Source organism: Thunnus thynnus, chromosome 17 (genome assembly GCF_963924715.1).
Source record: "Thunnus thynnus chromosome 17, fThuThy2.1, whole genome shotgun sequence".
Lineage (NCBI taxonomy): Eukaryota > Metazoa > Chordata > Actinopteri > Scombriformes > Scombridae > Thunnus > Thunnus thynnus.
This window is the reverse complement of record NC_089533.1, coordinates 2,862,805-2,887,235: the sequence shown is the minus strand read 5'-3', so window position 1 is coordinate 2,887,235 and position 24,431 is coordinate 2,862,805. Positions and strand designations below refer to the sequence as shown.

At 40.5% G+C, this 24,431-nt stretch overlaps 1 protein-coding gene across 1 annotated transcript in view; it reads left to right on the top strand.

Moving 5' to 3' along the window:
* LOC137201257 (xylosyltransferase 1-like) overlaps positions 1-24,431 on the top strand; it is a 52,973-nt gene that overhangs the window by 9,483 nt on the left and 19,059 nt on the right. Inside the window, exons 2-7 of the mRNA XM_067616211.1 lie at positions 8,201-8,750; positions 12,732-12,913; positions 13,211-13,413; positions 18,145-18,225; positions 19,873-20,089; positions 22,017-22,193. Coding sequence (XP_067472312.1) covers positions 8,201-8,750; positions 12,732-12,913; positions 13,211-13,413; positions 18,145-18,225; positions 19,873-20,089; positions 22,017-22,193 — 1,410 coding nt within the window. The remainder of the gene's footprint in view (positions 1-8,200; positions 8,751-12,731; positions 12,914-13,210; positions 13,414-18,144; positions 18,226-19,872; positions 20,090-22,016; positions 22,194-24,431) is intronic.

The following is a 24,431-nucleotide window of genomic DNA, read 5'->3' as shown; positions in this document are numbered from 1 at the left end:
TGAAGACAGACGTTGACTCATGTTGTTAATTAGTAAAATCGTTTGAAGCCGCCGATGATGATGTGACAGTATCGTCTTGTCCTTTATTTATTCAGGACACTTTACTGTGTATATGTGTTCAACATTGTGGTTTTTAGGGGACACTAATGGAGTGAAACTGTTTAGAGCTGCAACGATTAGTCAATTAATGAGTTAGTTTCCAAGTTTTGAATTAATCTGCAACTATCTTGGTCATCAATTAATCATTTGGAGTAATTAAGAGGAACAAATTCTGTGGTTCCAGCTTTTAAATGTTGATATCTTCTGGTTTATTTAGTTCTTTATGACAGTAAACTGAATATATTTGGGTTGTGGACTGTTGGTTGGGAAAAAACAAGATTGATTAAATTGAGAAAATATCAACAGATTAATCAATAATGAAAATAATCATTAGTTGCAGCCCTAAAATCCTCATCACTGAGCTGAAATGATTAGATCAATCATTCAATCATTGTGTTTTATGTTATTGTAAACTGAATATTTTTGAGGTTTGGAGTGTTGGTTGGACAAAAGAAAAAAAGTTTTAAGACATCACCTGTGAGTTGCTCCCTGAAGTAAAGAGTCAAAGTTAAAACAGAGAATTATCAGCGACTCTGCAGCTTTACGGAGCTTTATAGTGAGTTTCAGCTCATTGTTTATCTGTTCTGGTTCACTCTCAGCGTCTCATAGCGTCGTTTTCAGAGAAAAAGCTGTAAAAAGCTGCTGTACACTACCTGCTCAGCACCAAATGGCAAACAGACACAGTTAGCTGTAGACTAGCTGGTGAACATAGTGGAGCATTTAGCAGCTAAAGAGCCAGATATTTCACTCAGGAGTTGGTGGAGACCAAAAACAGAGCTAAAAGAGAGTGAATATTGGACTTATATTCACCAGGTGGACAGAAACACGACTCCACATGAATGATAATGTTGCTCCGTAACTGCTGGATGTGGAAGGTGATCATAGTAGCAGGCAAGCAAAGTTTATTTATGTAGCATCTTTCACAAACACCAGTTACAAAGTGCTTCACAGAAATAAAATAAAATAAAATAAAATCAGAATAAAGAAAAGCAAATATTCCAGATAAAATACACAAGTAGAGCAGATAAAACGGAGAAGTTAATATAAAATATCACATGCTACCTAAATGCTTGTCTGAACAAATGGTTTTTTAGCTGCTTTTTAAAGGAGTCTACATTATCCAAGGACCTTAAGCTTGTTGGAAGACTATTCTAAAGTTTAGGGGCTGCTGACTGGAAGGCATGATCCCCCCGGGTCTTAAAATGTGTACGAGGTCCACTTAGAAAGCCCTGCGTGGAGGATATAAGAGCTGGACTGCTGCTGTAGGGGTGCAGAAGGTCACTAATGTACTGTGGAGCCCCAAAATGTTAAAATGAATTCTAAAATTTACTAGAATCCATCTGTTGGATAGTGTTAAAAGCCGAGCATCAGCGTTTTGGACCGTTTGTAAACCTTGTATGGAAGATTTATTAAGACAGGTAAAAAGAGAGTTACAGTAATCCAAACGTGATGAGATAAAAGCATGAATTAACATTTCAGTTCTTGATACCACAAAGACAGAGTTCGGCTGTTTCTCATGTGAAAGAAACATGATTGAGTTAGCGTCTTAACATGCACCTCAAAACTCAGTGAAACAGTGAAAGAGGTTTTTCCTCGCTGTAATCATTCCTCATGTTCATACTGGATATTAAAAGATCTTTCAAATGTGCTTTCAATGGAAGTGATGGAGGATTTACAGTCTTTTGTGTTTCCTCAGACAGTGTTTCCCTGTTGAGCTGCAGGTGGAAGTATAGTAACAAAGAGAGGGACTTTGGTACTAAAGACTGTAACGTTGAAAGATATCTACTTGATTTGACTCATTTGGACAAACTGTAGAGAATTAGGAACACATCCTTTTTTAAAAGCTGATGATGTCACAACATGTTTCTGCTGGAAGTAAAATAAATCAGTTATTGCAGGTTTAAGAAAACAATCTTCATCAGTGTGAAAATGGCCTCTAATCAACAGATGTCACAGCAACAGGTCTCTTCCCCTCGCTCTCTCCTCTCTCTCTCTCTCTATCTACTCTACTCTCTGTTAATGTTAATGTCTCTCGCCCCGGGCGCCTGAGGGGAACAGCCTCTCTTGTCTCTTTGCTGTCGCCTTTATCACGGAGCAGCAGGAGGTCTGAAAGCAGCGTAGACGACTTCAATAAGAACCTGCTGAGGAGGAGAGCAAACCGACTCACACGAGAACACAGTTAGCAAGAAAGCAGTGACTCGCTGTGTGTGTGTGTGTGTGTGTGTGTGTGTGTGTGTGTGTGTGTGTTTTAAGAGCATAAAGAATGATGTCTTTGTAGGTAAGCGGTGGTATTTTAGCTGTGGCCGGTCTCCATGGAAGGGAGGCTTCTGGGAAAAAACGCACGGCTCTCTAGAAGGATCCGTGGAGGAGACAGAAACGCCAGCTTGTGTTTTTTCTGTCAAACAAAATTACAGCCTGAATCGCTGGAGGACATTTTCACAGTATTCTGTGAGCACTCAGTGGTTTTATTTAAGAGGAGAAGTGAACGGTAATAACAGTACGAGGGCTGCAATTATTCATTATTCTGTCAAGTGTCTGCCGAGTATTTTTTGGTTCATCTAGATTAGTCTATAAAAATATAACTAAAAACATGATGTGCAACTGAAAGATGGTCATGACCAAGATGGCGTCTTTATGTGTCTTGTTTTGTCCAAAAACCCCAAAGAGGATTGATTTAAATTAGAGCTGCAACAATTAGTCGATCAACAGAAAATTAATTGGCAAGTATTCTAACGATAAAATAATCTTAAATATAGTAATTTTTCAAGCAAAAATGACAAAAATTCTCTGGCCAAGCTTCTCATATGTGATGATTTAAGTCTTTCTTTATCATACATGACAGGAAACTGATCGTCTCTGAGCTCAGAACTGTTGGTCGAAAAAAAATGTATTTTTATGAAAACGTCACCATTGAGACATTAAGATTAATCAACAATGAAAATAATCAACAAAAGGAATTGTACGGAGTAAATCAAAGTGAAACTGTATCAGTCAAGTAAAACAGTCTTTGTATTTAGCAGCAGGGTCTAAATTAGAGCTACAACAATTAACAGAAAATTAATCAGCAGCTATTTTGATCATTAATTAATACTAGCCATTCTCTGTATCCAGCTGCTGAAATAATAAACTGAATATCTCAGTCTGAATACCTGAACACCACACTGTTGCACTGGGTGACATGTTCCTTCTTTAAGTTCTTTGATTAATTAACAGTGTAGTACAAAGTCCAGAGGTTGGGATGTGAAGCACAAAAAGCTGTTGAAACTGTAAACAGAACCGTGTTCCTGCACATGCTCAGTAGCGTCTGCCTTACACAGAACTACTCTCCAGAAACTGAAAACACAATGCTGTTATTAGTCTTAGGAGCCGTTTCTAAACATGAAACTCTTCATGATGAAGGAACATGTCAGCCAGTGCAGCGCTGATATATCAGCTTTGATACACACACACAATACTAGTTAGTAGATCAGTTCATTGTTGGTTTGGCTCCAGTGTCCTAAATTAACGTTTGGACTCACCTGCTGAGGTGACTTGTAGATGAAAAAATCCACCAGCCGAGCATATAATCATATTTTTTAATGGTCAAAATAATAAATTTCCTTTTTGTGTCACATACACATTAGTTTCAGTGCATTTCATTGAGATATAAGTCATTAATAGCTATTTAATTAACGGCAGCTAGCAGCAGACCTGCGATGTCTCGTACGGTAAACGGTCTGTGGATGGCGCCTCTTCATCTCAGACCGTCTGGAGCGCTCCTACCGTTTCACAGCACTGTTTAATCGACGTAAAAAACTCATATGATGCATGTATCTACACTGCACCGGGACAAACGTGAGTCCGAGCCATCATGCGAGATATTTTATTACATGACTGTTTCGGTACAAACATCTACTCACCAGTGTGGCGGATAGCCTTCCGAGATTTAATCGCCAAACGTTATTTTCGGACCCTCTTTGGCTCCAAACATGAGATTCGTTGACAATAAGAAAAATATAGAAAATTGGCAGCATTATCCTTTAACTAAACAAAACAAAAAGCTAGCAAAAGAAAATACTATGGAACGCTAACATAATCTACTAGTCTACAAATGTATATTATTGTGTCAGTCTGTCCATCCAACCACATAACTTACCGAGCACGTTCCTGCTCTCCACTGGATCAACCATTGTGAATTTAAAGTCCTCGTCGCCGTCCTTCTAGCGCCACCCGCAGGACAAACTTCACATTTTTAGCTCTACTATTAGTTTGGCTCTAAGAGCAGAAAAATCCTCCGTATGTTACTGCGAGTCCTTGTAATTATCTCTCTCTGTACAGTGAAGGTTTTATTCCTGGTTTCCTCCATACTTGTACAGTCACAATAATAGCAGGACACACACACACACATACACACACACACACACATTCCTCTAAGCTGATATTACAGATGAGATAATGAAAGGTTGTTTGAGGAGCAGGTGGCAAGAGCTGATATTGCTGCTTTCCCACAGGCACTCTGATAGTGTGTGTGTGTGTGTGTGTGTGTGTGTGTGTGTGTGAGACTCATGTACAAACAAACAGACGCACACACACTCAAACACACTCTTTATCCCTGGAAAAGACAGATATAGGGCGATCTGTGGGATTAAAATACCCATCGAAGTCATGTGGCTTTGCTACTGAAACACACACACACACACATATAAATATCACCACCTGACTCTGGGAGGTCAAGGCCACAGTTGTCTGTGTCTCAGGGGTCAAAGTTCAAGTTTGTACAAGTTTCCTCTTGTGTCTTTTCACTTCTCTGTTATTTTTTCCTAGAAAGTGAAAGCTGGTGAATCTGATGAACTCACTGCAAGAGGAAGTCAGAGATTATCTACAAATTGAGTGTTTTACTCAACAAAATAAATACTGTAGAACATAAAGAGCCGGACAATCGTGGATTAAATGAGAGAAACCATTTCTAATAAAGAAAAATTACAGCAGAATCTCCTTCTTGTGTCTGTAGAAAGTCGTCAGGTTTGGTGATGCAGTGTGTAAACGTGGTTGTATGTCGTTGTAATACTCAGAGACAAACATTTGAAATGATTTGTATAAAAATCATCTATGTTTGGAAAGCTGTAGGAGGCTCAGCAGCTTGTCCTGATATACATACAGGTTGAAATAAACCGGAATTATCCTTTAATTTGGGCTAAAAAAAGCACCTACCCATAAGGAACAAATATTTAGGAGTTGTTTAAAGTCTCCTATTATGCAGCAAAACATTGAAGTTGCATGAAACTGAAAGTCAAAAGTGCTTCTATCTGCGCTGAAAGTCCACACTGGAAGATGAAGAATCAGAGTCATAAATAGTCTCAACTGTCAACATCTGTTTTGTGTCTTTGTAGTCTTGAGCCAATAAATCATACAATCTTACAAATAGATAACAGCACACACTCTCAGACAGTCTCTCCCTGAAGGCGTTCCTGACGTTGCTCTCAGTTTTTCAAAAAAAAAATTGTGACAGATGTGACAGAAATAGTTGTGTTAGGAATTAAAACACACCTGACCAATCACTGCCTGCGTTAGTGGAACAACTCAACATGGCGTCTCCACGGTGCTCTGCATCAGTTTCTAAAGCCGCGTTCAGACGAACCGACACATGTTCGTCTGGCAAAATACTCGAACCTGGCTCAACAAAAATAATTGTGTTAAACGCACAATATGTAATTTCAGCCGCTAGGGGTCTCAATCAAAACAATAACAAAAGACGGGGTGTGATGACGGTGTGAAGTAGCAATGGATCATGGGAGTTGTTGTCTTCGTTGTTAAATAACCAGCTTCACCGGGATAGGATTACTCCAGTGTTCATCATTCGAGATGTTTTTACCGGCAGAGGTCTCCTCCTCTCCAGAATAAACGGACCCGGAGATTACAGGTAAAAACACTGAATAAAGCTGTTTCACCTAAAAAATCAGTGTTTCTCCGACGATGTACGGCGACCACCGGACGTCCGGTACGGGCTGTTAGCCGAGCTGCTGCTAACACTTGTTCGGTTTATTTCTCTTATAACTTTAGATCCAGACGTTCGGTCGATTTCTACCGGGAGCCGAATTATCCACAGAGGTCTCCTCCTCTCCAAAAACAAATTTACACGTAGATTAAAATCGTTAAAATACTAATTAAAGCTGTTTCACCTAAAAAAATCAATATTTCTCCGACGATGTTTGGTGACCACCGGACTTCCTGGAGGGGCTGTTAGCCGAGCTGCTGCTAACGTTTGCCCAGTTTATTTCTCTGATAACTTAAGATCCAGACGTCCAATGACTAAAATCCTTCTTCCGGCTAAAAGATATAGTTAAAAACGACCTAAATTTATCATGAAAATGTGGCTTAAAACTGAATGAAAGCCAATTTATAACAGTTTGTGTGGAACAACCACAACACCGATGTATTATCTTGTATGTGTGTAAGTTACTCTTTGGTAGACGCCATTGTAGCGGACAAACACAGCGCCGCCGTATGCATCTGGTGCGTGTTTACTCTTTGGTAGAGGAGGTATGACATCATTGACATGCGACCAAATGTAACGGTCCGTTACTTTGATTAAATTACAGATTTGTCTGTTGTTTGTAGTTGTTTTTAGACATTTTAATGTGGAATAATTACATGTTACACCTTTAACTTTCCAGAATTGTGAAATCCTGTCTCGGTTTTGGCGTCTGATAAAGCTTCAAACTCTTGAATCTGTTATTCAAAGTGGATTTTCTGGATTGTGTTCTGTTGTCTCGATACCTGAAGCAATTCTTTTTGTCACAGGGTTGTTTTCAATCTGAACGCCCTGCTAATAGCCTGCAGTCTCTTATTAATCTACCGACTAAAAGATTTTTATTTATAAAACATAAGTTTAGTGCAGTTTAAGTGTTGGAAGAAATAAATAAATAAAAGGAAAACCTCAGTGTGAAATATTGAAAGCAAACGCATCTGAAGTTTAAGATAAAATGCTGCTCAACAAACTCGTTTTTTTTTTATAAAAATCCACCTCAGCCCTCCCTCAGAACTGTCAACGGCTGAGGTCAAAGTTCAGCTCTCAGATATTTGTGTGTGTGTGTGTGTGTGTGTGTGTGTGTGTGTGTGTGTGTGTGAGCAGGTGGAGCTGCATTCCAAACTTTCAGCCTGAACTGTTATTGTGAAGCAGAGACACAACACTGTCATTCAGACCAGAATAAATAAAAAGACTCTTTCTCACACACACACACATCATATTATTATACTACTGTACTATTATACATGTACCTGCATGTTGGCAGTTTTAATGTTTTCTACAGACTAAGAGCTTCGTTTTCTCTGAAGTGGTTTAAGAGTCTTATTTAAAGGTTATTAGGATTCATTTTCTGGGCACTGTGAACAATAACTGTCGAGACATTTCACCCAAAAACAAAAATGTCGACCTCACCAAAGGCAGAGCGAGGCTAACGATGTTTAAGATCTTAGAAACATTATGTTTTCAATCAGCATTTTATAGGAAGGAAGTTGTGTGGACCAGACTACCGTAGATATCAATATCTTCTCTTTTGGAAGCACAGACTGTATAAAAATATGGACGTAGTTACCATGACGTCACTCGTTGGTTTCTGAAGAGCGGTTTTGAAGCTCAAAGTGAGCCGCTCCGGCCGTCGCCATCTTGGCAGTGCGTGACGCTGCCTAACTCCCAGCCAATCAAAAATGGGCAAAGAGGCGGGCCGAATGGCTGAAACAAGCCACCTAGCGGCTGGCGGACCTGTCACTCAAAGCAGCCATGTCCTTCATTATGCAGAACTTTACGGCTTAATAAAACCTTAAACGGGTGAGTTATAAAAAATTCACCCCCTGTACAGTTGTCATGAAAGAGGAAATTAGCTACAGAGACCAAAACTGTTGTTTGTACCAGGCTGTAAACATGTTTATTTCTGCTGTAAAGTTGGACATTTTAACATGGGGGTCTATGGGGATTGACTCGCTTTTGGAGCCTCAAGTGGCCGTTCAAGGAACTGCAGTTTTTGGCACTTCCTCATTGGCTTCATTTTTCAGCCCCGGAGGTTGCTGCTTGGTTGGAAGGTTTTTGTGATGTTATTGTTTTATTTTTGCTTTTCTCTGACAGGATGTTTATCACTCCCACCGCCCTAAAGAGAAACTTCACCTGGACAGCAACAACAATGAGAACTCTGTCCCCAAAGACTTCGACACCATCGACAGCAACAGCAACCTGGGAGCGCGATCCCAACGCCAACGTGTGCCGGTCGCAAACGCCAAACACAAACTGGATAAAGTCCAAGCACAAGGTATGCTGGGAAAATCTGCAAACGAAGTCCTCAAGCACCCTCCCATCCAACCCAGAGGGACGGGACACAATCACAACCGCACCCACATCCGTAAACCCCACCCGCAGCTGCCCACCGTCCCGGCGCCGGCTCAGGGCTCCAATCAGGATCCGCCGTTCTACCCGTCGAAGAAGGCCGCCACGGCGCTGCCGCCCAGGCTGGAGCCCAGGAAGGAGCAGCCTCAGTGCGAGATTAACGGGAAGGAAGCCATCTCTGCTCTGTCCAGAGCAAAGACCCGCGAGTGTCGGCAGCAGATAGTGGAGGTCTACTGCAAACACAAAGACCGGGCGCTGATGCCCGAGAAAGTGCCGCGCTACTGCCCCGTCGAAGGTGAGATCAATACACACAATACACAGATAGAGATGATAAACATGACGTCATTTATGGACAAAACTTTGTGTCAAGTATCAAATTGGTTTCTCATAATGAAGAGAACATGTTTTTCCTTACTACGATACAGTTTTCTGATAATATCTTTGTGACAAACATGGGTTCGGTGTCTCCGATAGCGACGCGGAGTGGACGACATCCATCAGAGAGTCTTTATGCTGATAAAAACCACAACTCTGCTGCTTTTGAAACCTGCTTCTCGCTTCATTTGTGGTGTTAAAGCAAAACAGAGCAACTGCAGGATTTCTTAATAACAGATATATTTGATTTTAGAATTCAAACTGCATCTTATGGACATGAACCATCAAGATAAATGAGCTGTATAAGCGGCGTGTATACTGTATGTAACCATGGAAACAGGCATGCACATCAGCACGTAACAATCAGGAAGTGAAAAGCAGTTAAAACAGCACTTTGCTGTGCTCGTGTCAGTCCTCGTGAACACTGAGTGAAATGTAGTGACCACATCATAATTATCCATATATATATTTATATATATGGATAATTATGTATAAATAAATATGGATATTTATAACTAAATGTATAGATTATACTATAATAATAATAATTTCTTCATGAGACAGACAATTAATCTGCAACTGTTTTGATAAACGATGAATCATTTCAGCCTCTCAGATGTGACGATCTTCAGTTTTTCTTCATCATATACGACGTTAAACTGAACATCTATCAATAATCAAGCAAAATATAAAACATCACTGTGGCCTTGTGAACACCAAGCACACTAACTACATGATTAATATAGAAAATAATTGGCAGATTAATCAGTAATGAAAATAATCTAAGTAGTTGCAGCTCTATGATTGATTTATTTTGTGTCTTTTTCCTCAAATTAAATTTCAAATTTCTTATAAAAAAATGACTCAAAACGATGACTTGATTATTCAAATAGTTGGTGATTAATTTTCTGTCGATTTGGCTAAAAAGGAAGATGAATCTTCTTCTTCTAGCTTCTCAACTTTAAAGCATCTCCAACGTTTCTTTGACGCTGCTGCAGTAAAACTGAATATCTTTGGGTTTTGGACTGTTGGTCACCTCAGACTGTAGAGGAGCGTTTAGGTTAAATTCATAGAAAAAGGGCTGATCTTACATGATGATATATGATATTTCCAAGTTCCAGGCAGCCTGTAGTTATGGGAGTATTCCAGAGTATGAGCACGCAGAGTTAGCTTACATGTATTAACCTATGATTTAAGGACTTTTCTTGTGAACATGACCGATGACTGAGCCAGACGACAAATGAAAGGGTGACAGGCTGGAAGACAGAAAGTCAAGGAATGGGGCAGCGGCTGCTTTAAAGTGGCAAGATTGCATTTTTTTTTCTTCTTTTTCTTCCAAATTTACCCTTTTTTTTAGAAACATTTTGAACTTGGCACGTGCCACAAGCCGTGGAGAGGCATCCTGTTGGCTGCCAGCTCTATTTTCAAGAACTGAAAGCATGAATGGACAGAGTGAGGCAGCTCGCCACGAGGATGATACTCCTCCTCAGCGTAATTACACCCTAATTAAACAAGCAGTTTGTAGTCTTATTTTTGGAATGGCTGACTAATGATTTACTTGTAGTCGTGCTCTCAGAACCACCCTGAGCCGTTTGAGGTTTAATTTATATGATTATAGGTTGCTTTGATGATACACTAGTCATTATATCCGCAGACTGAAGCAGAAACAGATGATTTGGTTCGTGTTGAGTTTGACTGACGTGTGCTCCGGCTTCACAAGAGGGTTTCTGAAGTAAACTTGGGTGTTTCTGAGCTCATGCAGGCCCCCCCCCCCGTCTCCTTGCCTGAGCCGCTAGATTACAGTTATTTCTCCTCAAACTCCCAATCCCAGCATGCCCCACGGCCCGGGACGGTCACTAATTAGGCCAAGCAGGCCTCAACCGGCGCCCTCTTTTAGAGCTAGCATGATGATGGAGAGGCATTAGGCTGTCAGAGGGTTTTTTGTATATACAAGAGGCAGATTTAGCTCTTAGACCGACCACAGGGGGAAGATTTCCAGGAAAGACAGAAGTGAAGATGAAGGACGAGAGCGGAGAGTGTGACGCTGTCTTTCACCTGATGAGCCGGAGAGAATCATGAGGAGCTGAACCTTCCTGAGACACACACACACACACACACACACACACACACACACACACACACACACACACACACACACACACACTAGGGATGTGCCCGAATACAAATACATTATTCGGCAAAGCATAAATTATGGGCAATATTTGTTTCATACAAATATTTTAAAAAATATTTGTTAGTTAGAGGTCAGTCGTCTATGATCTGGGAGACTCCAGAGACCTGGTGTGGGGACCTCCTTTATTTATGAACACTTATTGTAACGCGTAATAAAAAACAAAAACAGGATTTTTAAGCCTCTTTCCACTTTCATTCGAATACAAATACAAATAATTCTGCTGCCTCAACAGATACAAATACTGGACCCTCTGCACATCTCTAACACACACACATACACACAGAGCGATAAATGACTTTAAATAATAACAGGAAGTGAGGAAACACCAGATAAAAGATTAGAAATAGATAAAAACTCAATGAAGAAAAAACGTCCATATAAGGTGACCTGTTCTTCTCTGTTTCACTTAGAAAAATATTCCCAGAAAGATTGAAAAGAAGAATCAGAAACCAGCAGACACATTGATCAGCGTCAGTCGTCGTATTAGAGGAGCTGAAACTGTCAAAAAACATGAATCCATCAGAGCAGCTGTGACAGAAATAAAGAAGTTAGACACTAAAAAAAACGTCTTTCTAAAGCAAAAACGCACCAATGATTAATACGAGAGGCGTCATGTGACCATCAGAGATATTAGAGAGAATATTACAGCTGATGCTACACTGTCAACATGATGCTGTTTATTACTGACAGAAACATCTGCACTTTGAAAAAAAGATGACGATGATATGGTGACCAGAATATTAATTTTAGTTGATTTCGGTATCACATGTAAACTTTGATTTAATTCAGATTAAGACATTATGATTTCAGGGGTTTTTTTTGTCTGTTCATGACTCGTATGTCAGCTTAAATCACTCATATGTGACTCTTAAGAACAAATCTGTTGGTTCGAGTGCTTCTTGCATGAGGCCTGTTGACTAACAGCAACCCCCCCCTTGGAAGTTTTCATGTTGGAGAGACTGTGTGTTCATATTGCTGGCTGGTGCTTCAGCAGGTGCGTCTTTATGGGAGAAAGCAACTCTTAAAAAACAAAAAAAAAACCTGCATGACATCTCAGCTGCAGTTTGCTAGAAAGCACGAGTGACTCTGAAGTCAGCTGGAAGAGGTTTCTGTCATTTAACAAGACCAAAACGCAGCTTTTTTTTTTTTTTTTTTTTTTGGCCTGCAGACTAAAAAGCGTGGTGGTGGCTGCAGCATCATGCTACGGGGATGTTCCTCTGCCGCTGGCGCTGAGAGGCTTGTGAGGGTAGAAGGAGAAATGAATGCAGAGAAATGAATGCAGGACATGTGAGAAACCTTGTCACTTGGGCCAAAGCCACACAAGAATGAGGAGTCCAGATCTCAGTACGATCCAGAGTTTGTGACAGAGCTTGAGCAGTTTTTTTGCAAAGAAGAACGAGGGAAAAATTTACCAGAGGTGCAAAGACGTGTCCACACCGACTCGAGGCTGCTGCCAAAACTGTAGGATATATATTAAACACTGACTGAGAGGAGGTGAAGACTTCTGCAAACAAGTATTCTGTCTAGAATTTGTCAAAAAAAGCCTAATTAAATCTCCTTTTATTCAATGTTGAAAAACAATAAAACATAAAAACTTGCAGGGGGTGATGAACACTTACTTCACTACATGAAAGCATGAATTAAGAATCACTTTGAAGGATGCTTTGTGTCTCATCAGCTGATACCTTCGTCTCCTCCTCCGTGCAGGTAAGACTACTAATGTGAACGTACCTTGGGATGAGGAGCCCTCCTCGGATTCCGCCGCTCGCCCGGCGCCGGTGCGGATCGCCTTCGTCCTCGTCATCCACGGCCGAGCCTCGCGTCAGTTCCGGCGTCTCTTCAAAGCCATCTACCACACCTCCCACTACTACTACATCCACGTAGACCAGGTCAGACTTTAAATCTGCTGGGATGAGTTTCCGTTTCATTTCCATCATGTTCATGTTAGCTGTTTTCTGTTTTACTTTTAAAGAACATGAACATGTGTCATTTTTTGGCCATTATTCTGTTGCAGTTTCCTGGATCTTACACAGGAAGAGCACTGATTGGTTCCTTGATGTGCTATAATGTTAGCTGTTAGCTCTCAGTGGGATCAGCAGTACCAGCAGTTCTTTCACACGATTCGATAAAGGCTGAGAAGATAAATGTACGATATAACCTTCCCGCTCATTGTGTTTCCCTCTCAGAGGTCCAATTACCTCCACCGAGAGGTGTCGCTGCTGGCCAGCCAGTACCCGAACGTTCGGGTGACTTCCTGGCGGATGTCCACCATCTGGGGCGGGGCCAGCCTGTTGACCATGTACCTGCGCAGCATGGAAGACCTTCTCAAAATGTCCGACTGGTCCTGGGACTTCTTCATCAACCTCAGCGCTGCGGACTACCCCATCAGGTGAGAGACTGGGTCAGACAAGAGGAAGCAGGAAGTAAAGTTTAAACTGAGCAAATATTCCAGGTGAGATGTGTTTGATGTTGGTTGTTGGGAGAGCAGCTTTACAGAAGCTAAACGTGAGGAGCAGCTGTTGTTTCTAGAAGCCTAACAGGTAAAACTGTATCGGCCTAAATTTAACAAAAAGATGAAAAAGAGCTTTTTAAAGATACAACATACTTTCACACTGTTGGGAGATTCTGTTAATCCAAGCAGAAGAGAGTCTTCATGCTTCCATTAAAGCAGAACGTAACAGACACTCTCTCTCTCCTGTCAGGCTGCTGGAAGCATCAATAACAATCTTTTGTCCAGCAGATATCATGTTTCTCTTTGTTGCATCATCTGTAGCAGCAGTAAGTTTTGGCTACTTGACAGATTTGTATTGTGTGTGTTCAGAAGCTGCTGCAGGTTAAACCGAGTGAACCGAACACTCTTAACAGACTCACTAAAAAACACACTGAAGAAACCTGCTAGCCTAGCAACATTAAGGCTATAAAACAACCCATAATGCAACACTCTTCGCTCTGTAGGAGCCTGTGCTACAGCTGTACTGTCTCCATTCAGAGAGAAGATCTGATGTTGTGATTATTTAATTGTCTCGTCTATGAACTCTCAGGATAAAACATCATCTTTAACAGAATTTCTCAGGTTTTGTTCTTTTGCTTAAAGACAAAAAAAGGCAGAAATTGTCTCTGAAACGGACGCAGCTGAAAGGTTTTGTTTTATGTCCCTGTGGAAGAATGTAGGAGATTAACCAATGATGTCAACGTTCCTGCCAAAGCCACATTGATTTATTAAAACACTGTGTCAGCTAATGGCCACTAACCAGTGTCCTGGCAGCCCGGCGGGCCTTGTTTGGTTTGTTTAAGGTCTTATGGATCAGGTTACGTGGCCGATAGACCACAAGTGCATTGAGTGTGAATGGATCGGGGGGGGAGTCTATAGCTTTGAAGCAGAGCCCTTTTTAATGGCTGTCTTGCTGCTTGGGGATTTGAGGGAAGCAGTATTTGTTGAGGAAAGAGCTCGGCTCGGTGATCAGCGGAGAGATATCGACCGATGGTTCACAGTAAAGAAACGAGGTTACATACAGAGGTTCGTGTTTGGCTCGTCGGCCTGTTTTAAACGGTGCAGAGATGTTGAGGATGACGTCCAGCAGGTATCCAGCAGCTCTGGGCTCAAAACGGATCCACGTGCACATGTAGGGCTGCAACTATTATTTCCATTATCGATTTATTTGTAGATTATTTTCTGGATTAGTTGATCGGTTTAAAATGTTCATCACTGTTTCCCAAAGCCCAAGATGACGTCATCAAATGTCCACAAGATATTTTTATTTAGTAATCGATTAATGGACTAAGACTATTAAATAAATAACACACAGACAGACAGACATTACATAGTGTTACAGCAAGAAGAACACGTTTTCATTTGGGCTCCTTTAACCCTCCTGTTGTCTTCGGGTCAAATTTGACCCGTTTTCAAATGTTTTTATATCAGAAATATGGATTTCTTTCATCTAATTGCCTGAAAATCACATGGATGGTTCCATACCACACACTTAACAAGTAAAAGTAATGATCACTACTTTCATTGAATTTTGGGTGTTTTTATTAAAATTTATAGCATCTGTAGACGTTTGTCCTCCAGAGTAAAAACTGACCCGGGAGGACAAAAGTTGCACAGTCAACAGGAGGGTTAAAACAACCATCGCAACCAAACCAAAGATGAAACTTTAGCAGATGTTGAGCTTTGAGTTTTCATATTTCCTGCAGCTCTACAGGGGTTAAACTGGGTGTTTGGTTTAGAGCTGAACGTATTCATCGATTGGCAGGAAATTAATCGGCAACTATTACGATAATCAAATAATCGTTTTTTTAAGAAAGAATTCCAAATAGTGTTTTGTTTCCTACTTTTCTTTGTCAAACATGAACTGAAACTCTTCGGGTTTTGGACTGTCGGTGACGTCACTTTGGGCTTTTTTCACTATTTTCTAACAATTTAAACACGAAACAGTCGACAGAGTGATCGGCAGATTAATCAATGATGAAAACAATCGTTAGTTACATCACTAAACCTCTGTGAGCAGCTTGTGTTGCTGCCTTGTTGAAATACGTTACTCATCCTGAACTCTTTCCCCAAACTAAACCAGACTAACGTTTAATCCGAACCAGCGTCTGAGGAGGTTCAGACGATGAAATGTTTGTATCTTCAGGGTTTTTCTTCATCTCTCTATTCTTGCTTCTTACTCTTCATCGCTCTTCATAAGGATGGAAAAAAACAAACACACTGATCTTCTGCTGTCCTCTTCATCAGAGCGACTGTTTGAACACGCTTCCAGCTAAAATCCATAGCAGAGCCGCAGCGTTAGCACAGCGCCGTCAATACATGACGTCACCGAGCCACAACATGGAGACTGAGTCAATGCATCTGTGTGTGTGTGTGTGTGTGTGTGTGTGTGTGTGCGCGTGTGCGTGTGCGTGTGTGTGTGTGTTAGTATTAGCTGTCAAGAGAAGGTCACAAAAACTTTTAAATGTCATAAACAGAACATCAACTGGATGATAATTCAATATCTGACAGGACGACGGACAATTTGTCAAACATTGATTCTTTATTTTCAGCTAAATGTGACTTTTTTTTTTTTTTTTTTGGCTTTTGAGCCTTAAAAATGAAGCAATATCCTCTTGTGACAGGTTGCAAGAAGATCAACTAAAAAGTGATTTCATGTTGTTTAATTCAGTTTTTAGAGGAAATCTGTTCAGTGTTTCACAATAAAAAAAAAAGGAGAATCGGAGAAAAGCTGTAATTTCTGTCGCAGAAATATGTTTTTTTTTCTTCTTTTCTACCTTATTAATCATCTCACGACCCGTCAGATTTGTCTCGCAACCGCTGAGCTAAAAGAAAAGAGAAGATTCGTACTTTTACCTGAAAGCTGTAAAGACATTTATGAGTTAAATCATCCGTGGTATCAAAGCCTGCAGAACATAAGACGTTTCAGTTTTCTATTTCTGGAGGTGAAAATGTGAAACGTAGAGTCTGCAGCTCAGCTCTGACAGTCTGAAAGGTCATAATTTGCAGGGAGAAAAAAAAAAGTCTTTAGATGAGAAACATTTTATGTGATACTTTAAACTTCTAGAAATTCAGCTGAAAAATGCTGTTATTCCCTACGTCCACCTCGTAGTTCATTCTTTAAAAACATCATGCAGAAACATGAGTTTATGGCATTTGTGTGAAATCTTTAATATCTCCAGTAGACAGTAATCTTTTATATTCACAGTATATAAATGGTGTTGCTGCTGAGAAACGAGCTACAAAATACAGATTAGAATGATGGAAAGTGACTGCAAACAATCAATGCGGCTTTTCTCTTGTTGTTTGCTGATATATACAAAAAAAAAGTTCAAATGAAATGTAAATAATAGGTTAAACTTTTATAATCCCCCCAAAACATGTCATCAAGAAGCTCTGTTTCTGCACCGCAGTAAGTCATTTGATAATTAGCTTTTATTTTGAAGTTTGCAATTAAGAATAAAAGAAGTTTCTCAGTTTGATGAATTCAGGTAGATGCACAACCAGCAGCAGCTCCAGTCAGACACGACGCCTGCGCTTCGTCTCAACCACTGTAATCAAATGTAATCAGAGCGACGCGTGCGTCTGTCTGCCGTCCCGTCTCCTCGTTAGGACCGACACCAGAGCTGAGCCGTGTCGTGTCGTGTCGTGTCGTGCCGTGCGGCGTGTTCACACAGCCGCTGCCTCGGCTTCAGGGCCCGCACGCTGCAGATTAACCGTTTCCTCTCCAGCTTGGAAGAGGAAGCTTAAATAAACTCGGTCCAGCTGTGACACGGAGCGGCTCTAAATGGAAGAGAGACACGTTGCATCCTGGGTAGATGTGTATCAACAACCCTCCTTTTAAACACTGTTTAGATAATGTGCGTGAGTCCATTTTATGTCTTTCTTCTTCTTCATGTGGCCAAACACAGACGACGGCACATTAAAGTCTGCGGTTCTTTTTGCGTCTTGCGTCAGAGCCGGAGGTCTCATGTTGCACAGTGTCAATATGGATGAAGTAGATAAACACTCAATAAAAGTCAATAAAAGTCTTTGTTGATATTTCTGCTTTGTTGTGTGGATCTAAACGTGATTGTGTGAGATCAGATATGATTATTGATCGGCCATGCAAACAGCTCTGACAAGACAAACAACTACGACCCGCGAGGGAAGGGTCATGTGACCGACGGAGACGGTCGAAGGTGATAGGAGGCTCGGTAGATAATCTAAAATAACATTTATGGTCCCCGGAGGGAAATTTGTCTGCTTATGTCAATCATAACCACACACACACCACACAACGTCTGAAAAACAGCCGTCAAACATCTGGTGCAAAAGAACAAATCATACAAAGATAAAAGACGGACAGAATAAATAAATAAATAAATAAATCCAACCAGCAGCAGAGATATTGTACACGCTTGTGTAGTTGTAACTCGGTCAAAGAACAACAACACGACTGCTGCTGGAAAACGAGTAAAACTGCCGTAAAGAGAAACACGTCAGTCAGTCTGAGCGCCGTCAGCCGGCGGCGTGTTTTCCTGTGATGTCACATCTCCAGCTTGATCGATCAGATCAGGGTTTAGATAATCTGTGATGATTATTGGCTGAGTCGTGGATGATTGACGGCTGTCGTCTGTCTCTCCTCAGGACCAATGAACAGCTGGTGTCTTTTCTGTCCAAATACCCCAACATGAACTTCATCAAGTCTCACGGCAGAGACAACGCACGGTAGGAGAGTCCCTTTTTCCTCTGATGATGATGATGATGATGATGATGATGATGATGGCTTATTCTCTCCAGTTTGGAAGTAGTATTAGTTTTTGCAGTTATTGTAGTTAAATGATTGGTTCTCAGCCCTCTAGATTATTTTGATACTGCAAAAAATGCAAAAAATAAACTTGAGATATTCAAAAATGTTCAATTTAAAGGGTTTCAATCCAAAAAAAGTTTGCTCTAAATGTGAAACATGGAAGTTAAATTATCCAGAAACTGATGTCGTTGCAGCTGAAAACATCAGCTTGTGTGGTTTTGGTGTGAAAGGAAACTAAATACCAGACACACAGATTCTTTTACAGTCCAACTGCCTTTAATGAACCACTGAAGCGTATGAATACAGACTCCAAGAGAAACACACCGAACAGTTCACACAAACACCTCCAGTACAGTCACACTTCTCTGTCTGCAGACGCCTGTTTCCTGCAAGATAATCGATAATATTTCCATACACGGAGTCAGTCATGTCCAGTTCTTGTATTTACTTCCCTTTTCCAACGATGGTTTCTGTAGAATCGGGGTCACCACGTGTCAAACACTTCAGATAACCTTTTCTATTTCTCCTTTCCTAACGGACGAGACACTAACAAGGTTCAAGACATCCGACCTAAAACAGAACAGTGTGGTTACAACATGTGAAAGGTCAAAGCTGATCACATGTCTACACTGGATCATCAAACAGTTCACTTCTAATGTCATTTTTCCCTCCACACTCATTAAGCTTATCTCTTTTTTTTTCTCTTTTTTTTAGATTTAGTATAATAATAATTCTATATTAGCAGAACTCCTTTTATACATACAATTGATTCCAAATATACAGACCAGTCCTCATACATGTACGGAGGATTTATGAAGACAAATAAAGAAAAACAAAAGTAAAGTTAAAAACTGAGTGTGAACGGAAGCTGTAGATGTTGTAGATGGTGTGTTTATATAAGAGAAGAAGAACGGTGGAGGACTAAAAAAAAGAAACTAAATAAATTATAATAATAATAGAAAAAAAATCTAGATCAAAATGTTTTAGTCTGTGAAGTCAAAAAAATTAAACTGTTAAAAAAAAGAAAAAGAAAAGCTTCTTGATTATCAACTTAAGTGACTTTAAAAACTGTAAAACTATTTTACAATCATTAAAAATGACTGATGTACAACTCTAGATTTATAATATTTAAATCTGTTTATGTCACAGATGATTCATCTGCTGCCTGTTATATGTTCTGGTTGTAGCTGCAGTTTGTTGGAGCTGCAGTATATTTAGATTTATTGGTTCAAATACGTCGTCAGGACGTCTTTCTCTCAGAGTAAAAGTACGCCTGACTTCTCACATAAACTAATATTATATAATTTTGGTTTAGTCTTCATTGAGTTTCTCGTGTAATTTAGTTGCATCCAGTGAAATTAAATGTATTTTTAGGTTTAGACACAGATTTAGTCTTGAAGTTCCATTAACTGCACAGTCATCAGGTTTTAACAGCTTTACTTTAGTTGTTTTAGTTTGTTTTTTGTTCATTATTCATTTTAGATAATTAACTGTTTTTCTCTCTATAGTTCAGCTGTAAATGTGTCTCTTTAAATGATTTTAATCATTCCCAACTGTCGTCTCAGTTTCATCCGTAAACAGGGTCTGGACCGTCTCTTCTACGAGTGTGACACCCACATGTGGCGCCTCGGGGACAGAAAGATCCCAGAGGGCATCGCGGTGGACGGAGGCTCCGATTGGTTCCTGCTCAACCGGGTCTTTGTGGATTATGTGGTGAACTCCCGAGACGAGCTGGTCAGCAGCATGAAGCGCTTCTACGCCTACACACTGCTGCCTGCCGAGGTGACACACACACGCAGGAACACACACAGACACACACTCACACACACACACACACATACACACACACAGGAACACACACGCAGGAACACACACAGACACACACTCACACACACACATACACACACACACACACATCCTCACACACACACACACACACACACACACACACACACATACACACATACACATACACATACACACACACATACTCACACACACACACACACACACACACACTCACACACACACACACTTCAGTAACCCTTCAGTCGCTCCATAAAGATGCAGAGAAAGTCTTGTTTCCACTTTAGTAAGAAAATAGCCAAATATAAATAAAATGCAGATATCAGATGTTTGCAGCTTCTGTCTCCAAGATGAAAACATTAATATCAACTGTAAAATCCAAGATAATCAATAGTTTTATTTATCTCTGGACCAGAAACAGGTTTATTTACTGTATAAAGGGTCAAAAACAGATATTTAGCATCAATAAAACAACACAACTGAACTCGGTTTATTTCTTGCTCAAGCATTTTTTAAATAGAACAAGTAAATATAGATTAGAGCTGATACAATTGGTCAAATAATTGATCCGAATGATCTGATCAGCAAACATTTACTACACACTTGTCATTCTAAATGTATCCAGAGAAAAATAAATAAGATGAGACTCATTCATAAAGCACTTTTCAAAGCTAAAAATCATAAAAGGCTTCACATTGAAAACATCAAACACACGTGATAGTAACAACAAAATACAAAACATAAATATTAATGTTTAATAGACTTATACACCTGTCTGATACAACAGCTCTGACATAAATTCTACTTTTATGAAGCTTATATATTTTTAGTTTTTGTTGACGTTGTCAGAAAGCTGATAATTCTTTATTGTTGAGGTCATAGTGGGTGATGCTGGACTGGAGTGTATTATATCGAAAGTTGTTCTGAATATTTTGTCCATCTCATGTCAGCGGCGCCCAGAATGAGTCTGACGTTTCTGTACAACTAAAATATGAAATGCATTCCCTCTCATCAGGGTGGCTCAGTGGTCCGCCAGCTAGCGGCTAAAAAAGGTTCGACTGTAACCAACCAACCAGTCACTGAGACTTCAAATTCATGCCCTATTAAAACAGAGCAACATACAAATAGACACACATATTGTAGCTGAAGCAGTGGTGGCAGCTGCAGCCACAGGGGTGATCTCCTCCTCCTCCTCCTCCTCCTCCTCCTCCTCCTCCTCCTCCTCCTCTCTCTCTCTCATTAAGAGCCAGTGGTGGTGGTGCTCTCTCTCCCACATCTGACAGCTCCACTGGCGATGACTCTGCAGGCTCAGGCTCGGTCACAAATCTAAGTTTGCTTTACAGAAACTTTTTTTTTTTTTTTTTTTTTTTTTTTTAGCAGGTAGCTCATTCTTTTTGTTAGCTAGCATGTTAGCTAGCTAGCCCGGTACCTATGTAACACACAGTAATCTAGCAAACACATAATTCATAATCATATTTTATTGGATGTCAGATTGTGATTTGATTTAAAGATCCAACATGTTAGAATAGATTTACCGTAATACCTGGCTTAGATGTTACCACTTTATTACCATAACACCTGAAAGTGGGAGGACAAAAACCTCTAGTTGTCCCTCCTGTTCCAGCACCAGTCCACCATCACCCACCAACACCTCAATCATAAACATAAAGTAGAATTATCACCTTTCTGACAATGTCAACAAATATAATTAGATTGCACAGGTGTTCCTAATAAAGTGCTCTCTGAGGGTTTGTTGGCCAGAACACAAATCATCTCCTAGCTACATGTGAGTCAGTGTGGGCTTCCCACCAGTCCAGAGGATAATGGTGGTGGTGGTGCACCAGGAGAATCAATCAGGAGACAAATGTGATTAAAACTTGTCTGTCTTTCTCGCCACCTGCAGTCATTTTTCCACACCGTGCTGGAGAACAGCGCCCACTGTGAGTCCATGGTAGACAACAACCTGCGGCTCACCAACTGGAACCGCAAACTGGGATGTAAATGCCAGTACAAGCACATTGTGGACTGGTGCGGCTGCTCGCCCAACGACTTCAAGCCCTCCGATCTGCCGCGCTTCCAGGTGAGAAATGACTCAAAAACATGTTTCTTCTTGTTCCTTCAGTTGGATGTTTGTTCTTCTTCTCTGTGCAGAATGATTGAAGTTTCTCACCTGTAATCTGAGTTTAACACATGTACCTACGAGCAGGATTTGTGACATCACAACTAGTTTGGAGACAATCGTGGTCCAGTATATCTGGTGTCCAGCAGGAAAGAGAAGAGAAGATATGGGTGTAATTTTAAAGCAGCTATATTCGATATTTTTTATAATAACAGTCTGATGTGTCAGTGTGTAATGTGTTGGTTGTGGCTCGTAGTGATGAACCTACAGAGAATTATCAGTGACTCTGCAGCTCCTCTCGGCTTTACGGAGCTTTATAGTGAGTTTCAGCTCATTGTTTATCTGTTCTGGTTCACTCTCAGCGCTCTCATAGCGTCGTTTTCAGAAAAAAAGCTGTAAAAAGCCGCTGTACACTACCTGCTCAGCACCAAACGGCAAACAGACACAGTTAACTGTAGACTAGCTGGTGAACATAGTGGAGCATTTAGCAGCTAAAGAGCCAGATATTTCCCTCAGGAGTTGGTAGAGAGCAGAAACAGAAGCTAAAAGAGAGTGAATATTGGACTTACATTCACCAGGTGGACAGAAACACGACTCCACATGAATGATAATGTTGCCCCGCAACTGCTGGATGTGGAAATAAGCTTCAACATATCGGCTGAAAAGCTGATGATATGTCAGTGTTGAGTTCACTACAAATGGATAAAACATCAGTTAATGTAGGTTTAAGAATTTTAACAATGTAATCAAACTGTCCGTATCAGAAAATAACAGTATGTTGGTCATGTATGATTTTTTTCTTTAAAAAACATGATTACTTGCTTTTCCAACCACACTTGGCTACATAAATAATGTTCATCTCATTTGAACCTCTCAGTAGTCACGAAGCTTTCCACAGCTGATCATTTTGTGGATTTTTTTTTTAATGTAATATAGCTCTATAAGCCTGGCAGAGGACAGACAGATTACAGTCATCACGCTAGTAACTCTGGACCTTCATGCAGTCTACTACCCAGCCTCTCCTCTCGGGGCCACGGTGGCCCAGGACCAGAATAGCTTCGTATTCACAAATTAGCAGTGCTGCTTTCACGTACAGAAGGCGGTCCTTGGCTCCCTGTAACGGCAGACCTAAAGACAGCGTCTGTGGTCGAGCTACCGATGGTTTCTATAAGGACAACTAATCTTGGAAACAGCTGTAAGCTGAGGCGGAGAGTATTTTTAGAGCTTTGTAGCGAGTTGCCGCTGAGGTTTCTAACGTTGTCATTACCATAATGCCGGGGTTGGCCTGCTAGAAAGGCGGCTCAGAGTCCTGGAAGACAGAGTTCAGGGTCGCACATGTACAGTATGTATAGTACAGTGCACACACTACTGTTACATTATTTAACCAGTGAGACTCTGTGAGATTAGGAATTAGATATAGAAACGATCAGCTGATTAATCTATATGATATCTATGATGAGATGATTGACAGAAAAGTATTTGACAACATTGATGATAATCGATTACTCATCTTTCGGTCAAATGACAAAATGTAAATGTAATTATTTGTTTTCATCTTCTCAGATGTGAGTATTCACTGCTTTCACTGTCTTGTTGTGCTACATATCACAACTTTTATACAACATTGTAATATAACTTCAGTATAAAGTCCAGAGGTTGTGATATGAAGCACAACAAGCTAGTGAAGCTGTAAAGGGTTCCTGCACATGCTCAGTAGCGTCTGCCGCACACAGAACTACTCTCCAGAGACTGAAAACATGATGCTGTTATTAGTCTTTGGAGCCGTTTCTAAACAAACTGACGTGACCAAACTCTTCATGATGAAGGAACATGTGACCCAGTGCAGCGGTGTGACTCACTGATGGGTTTTTAATAGTTTTTTTTTAATATATCAGGCTTTGGATACACACACAATAATTGTTAGTAGATCAGTTCATTGTTGTTGAGATTTGTTGACAATAAGAAAAAATATAGAAAATAACCAGCCTCCTTTAACTTGATGGTTGGAAGATACAACAGTTGTATAGAGGTTTAGAGGAGATCCGTAAACTGCAGAGATCAGTCAACGCTGTTTGACACTGACATGTAGAGCAGTTATCTTAGACCCTCGTCACAAGAACGTTCTTTGTTGTGGAACGTCTCCTGACCCCTAACGCTAACCTGAGAAACTCTCAAACCACAGAGCTTTACTGTTGCTTT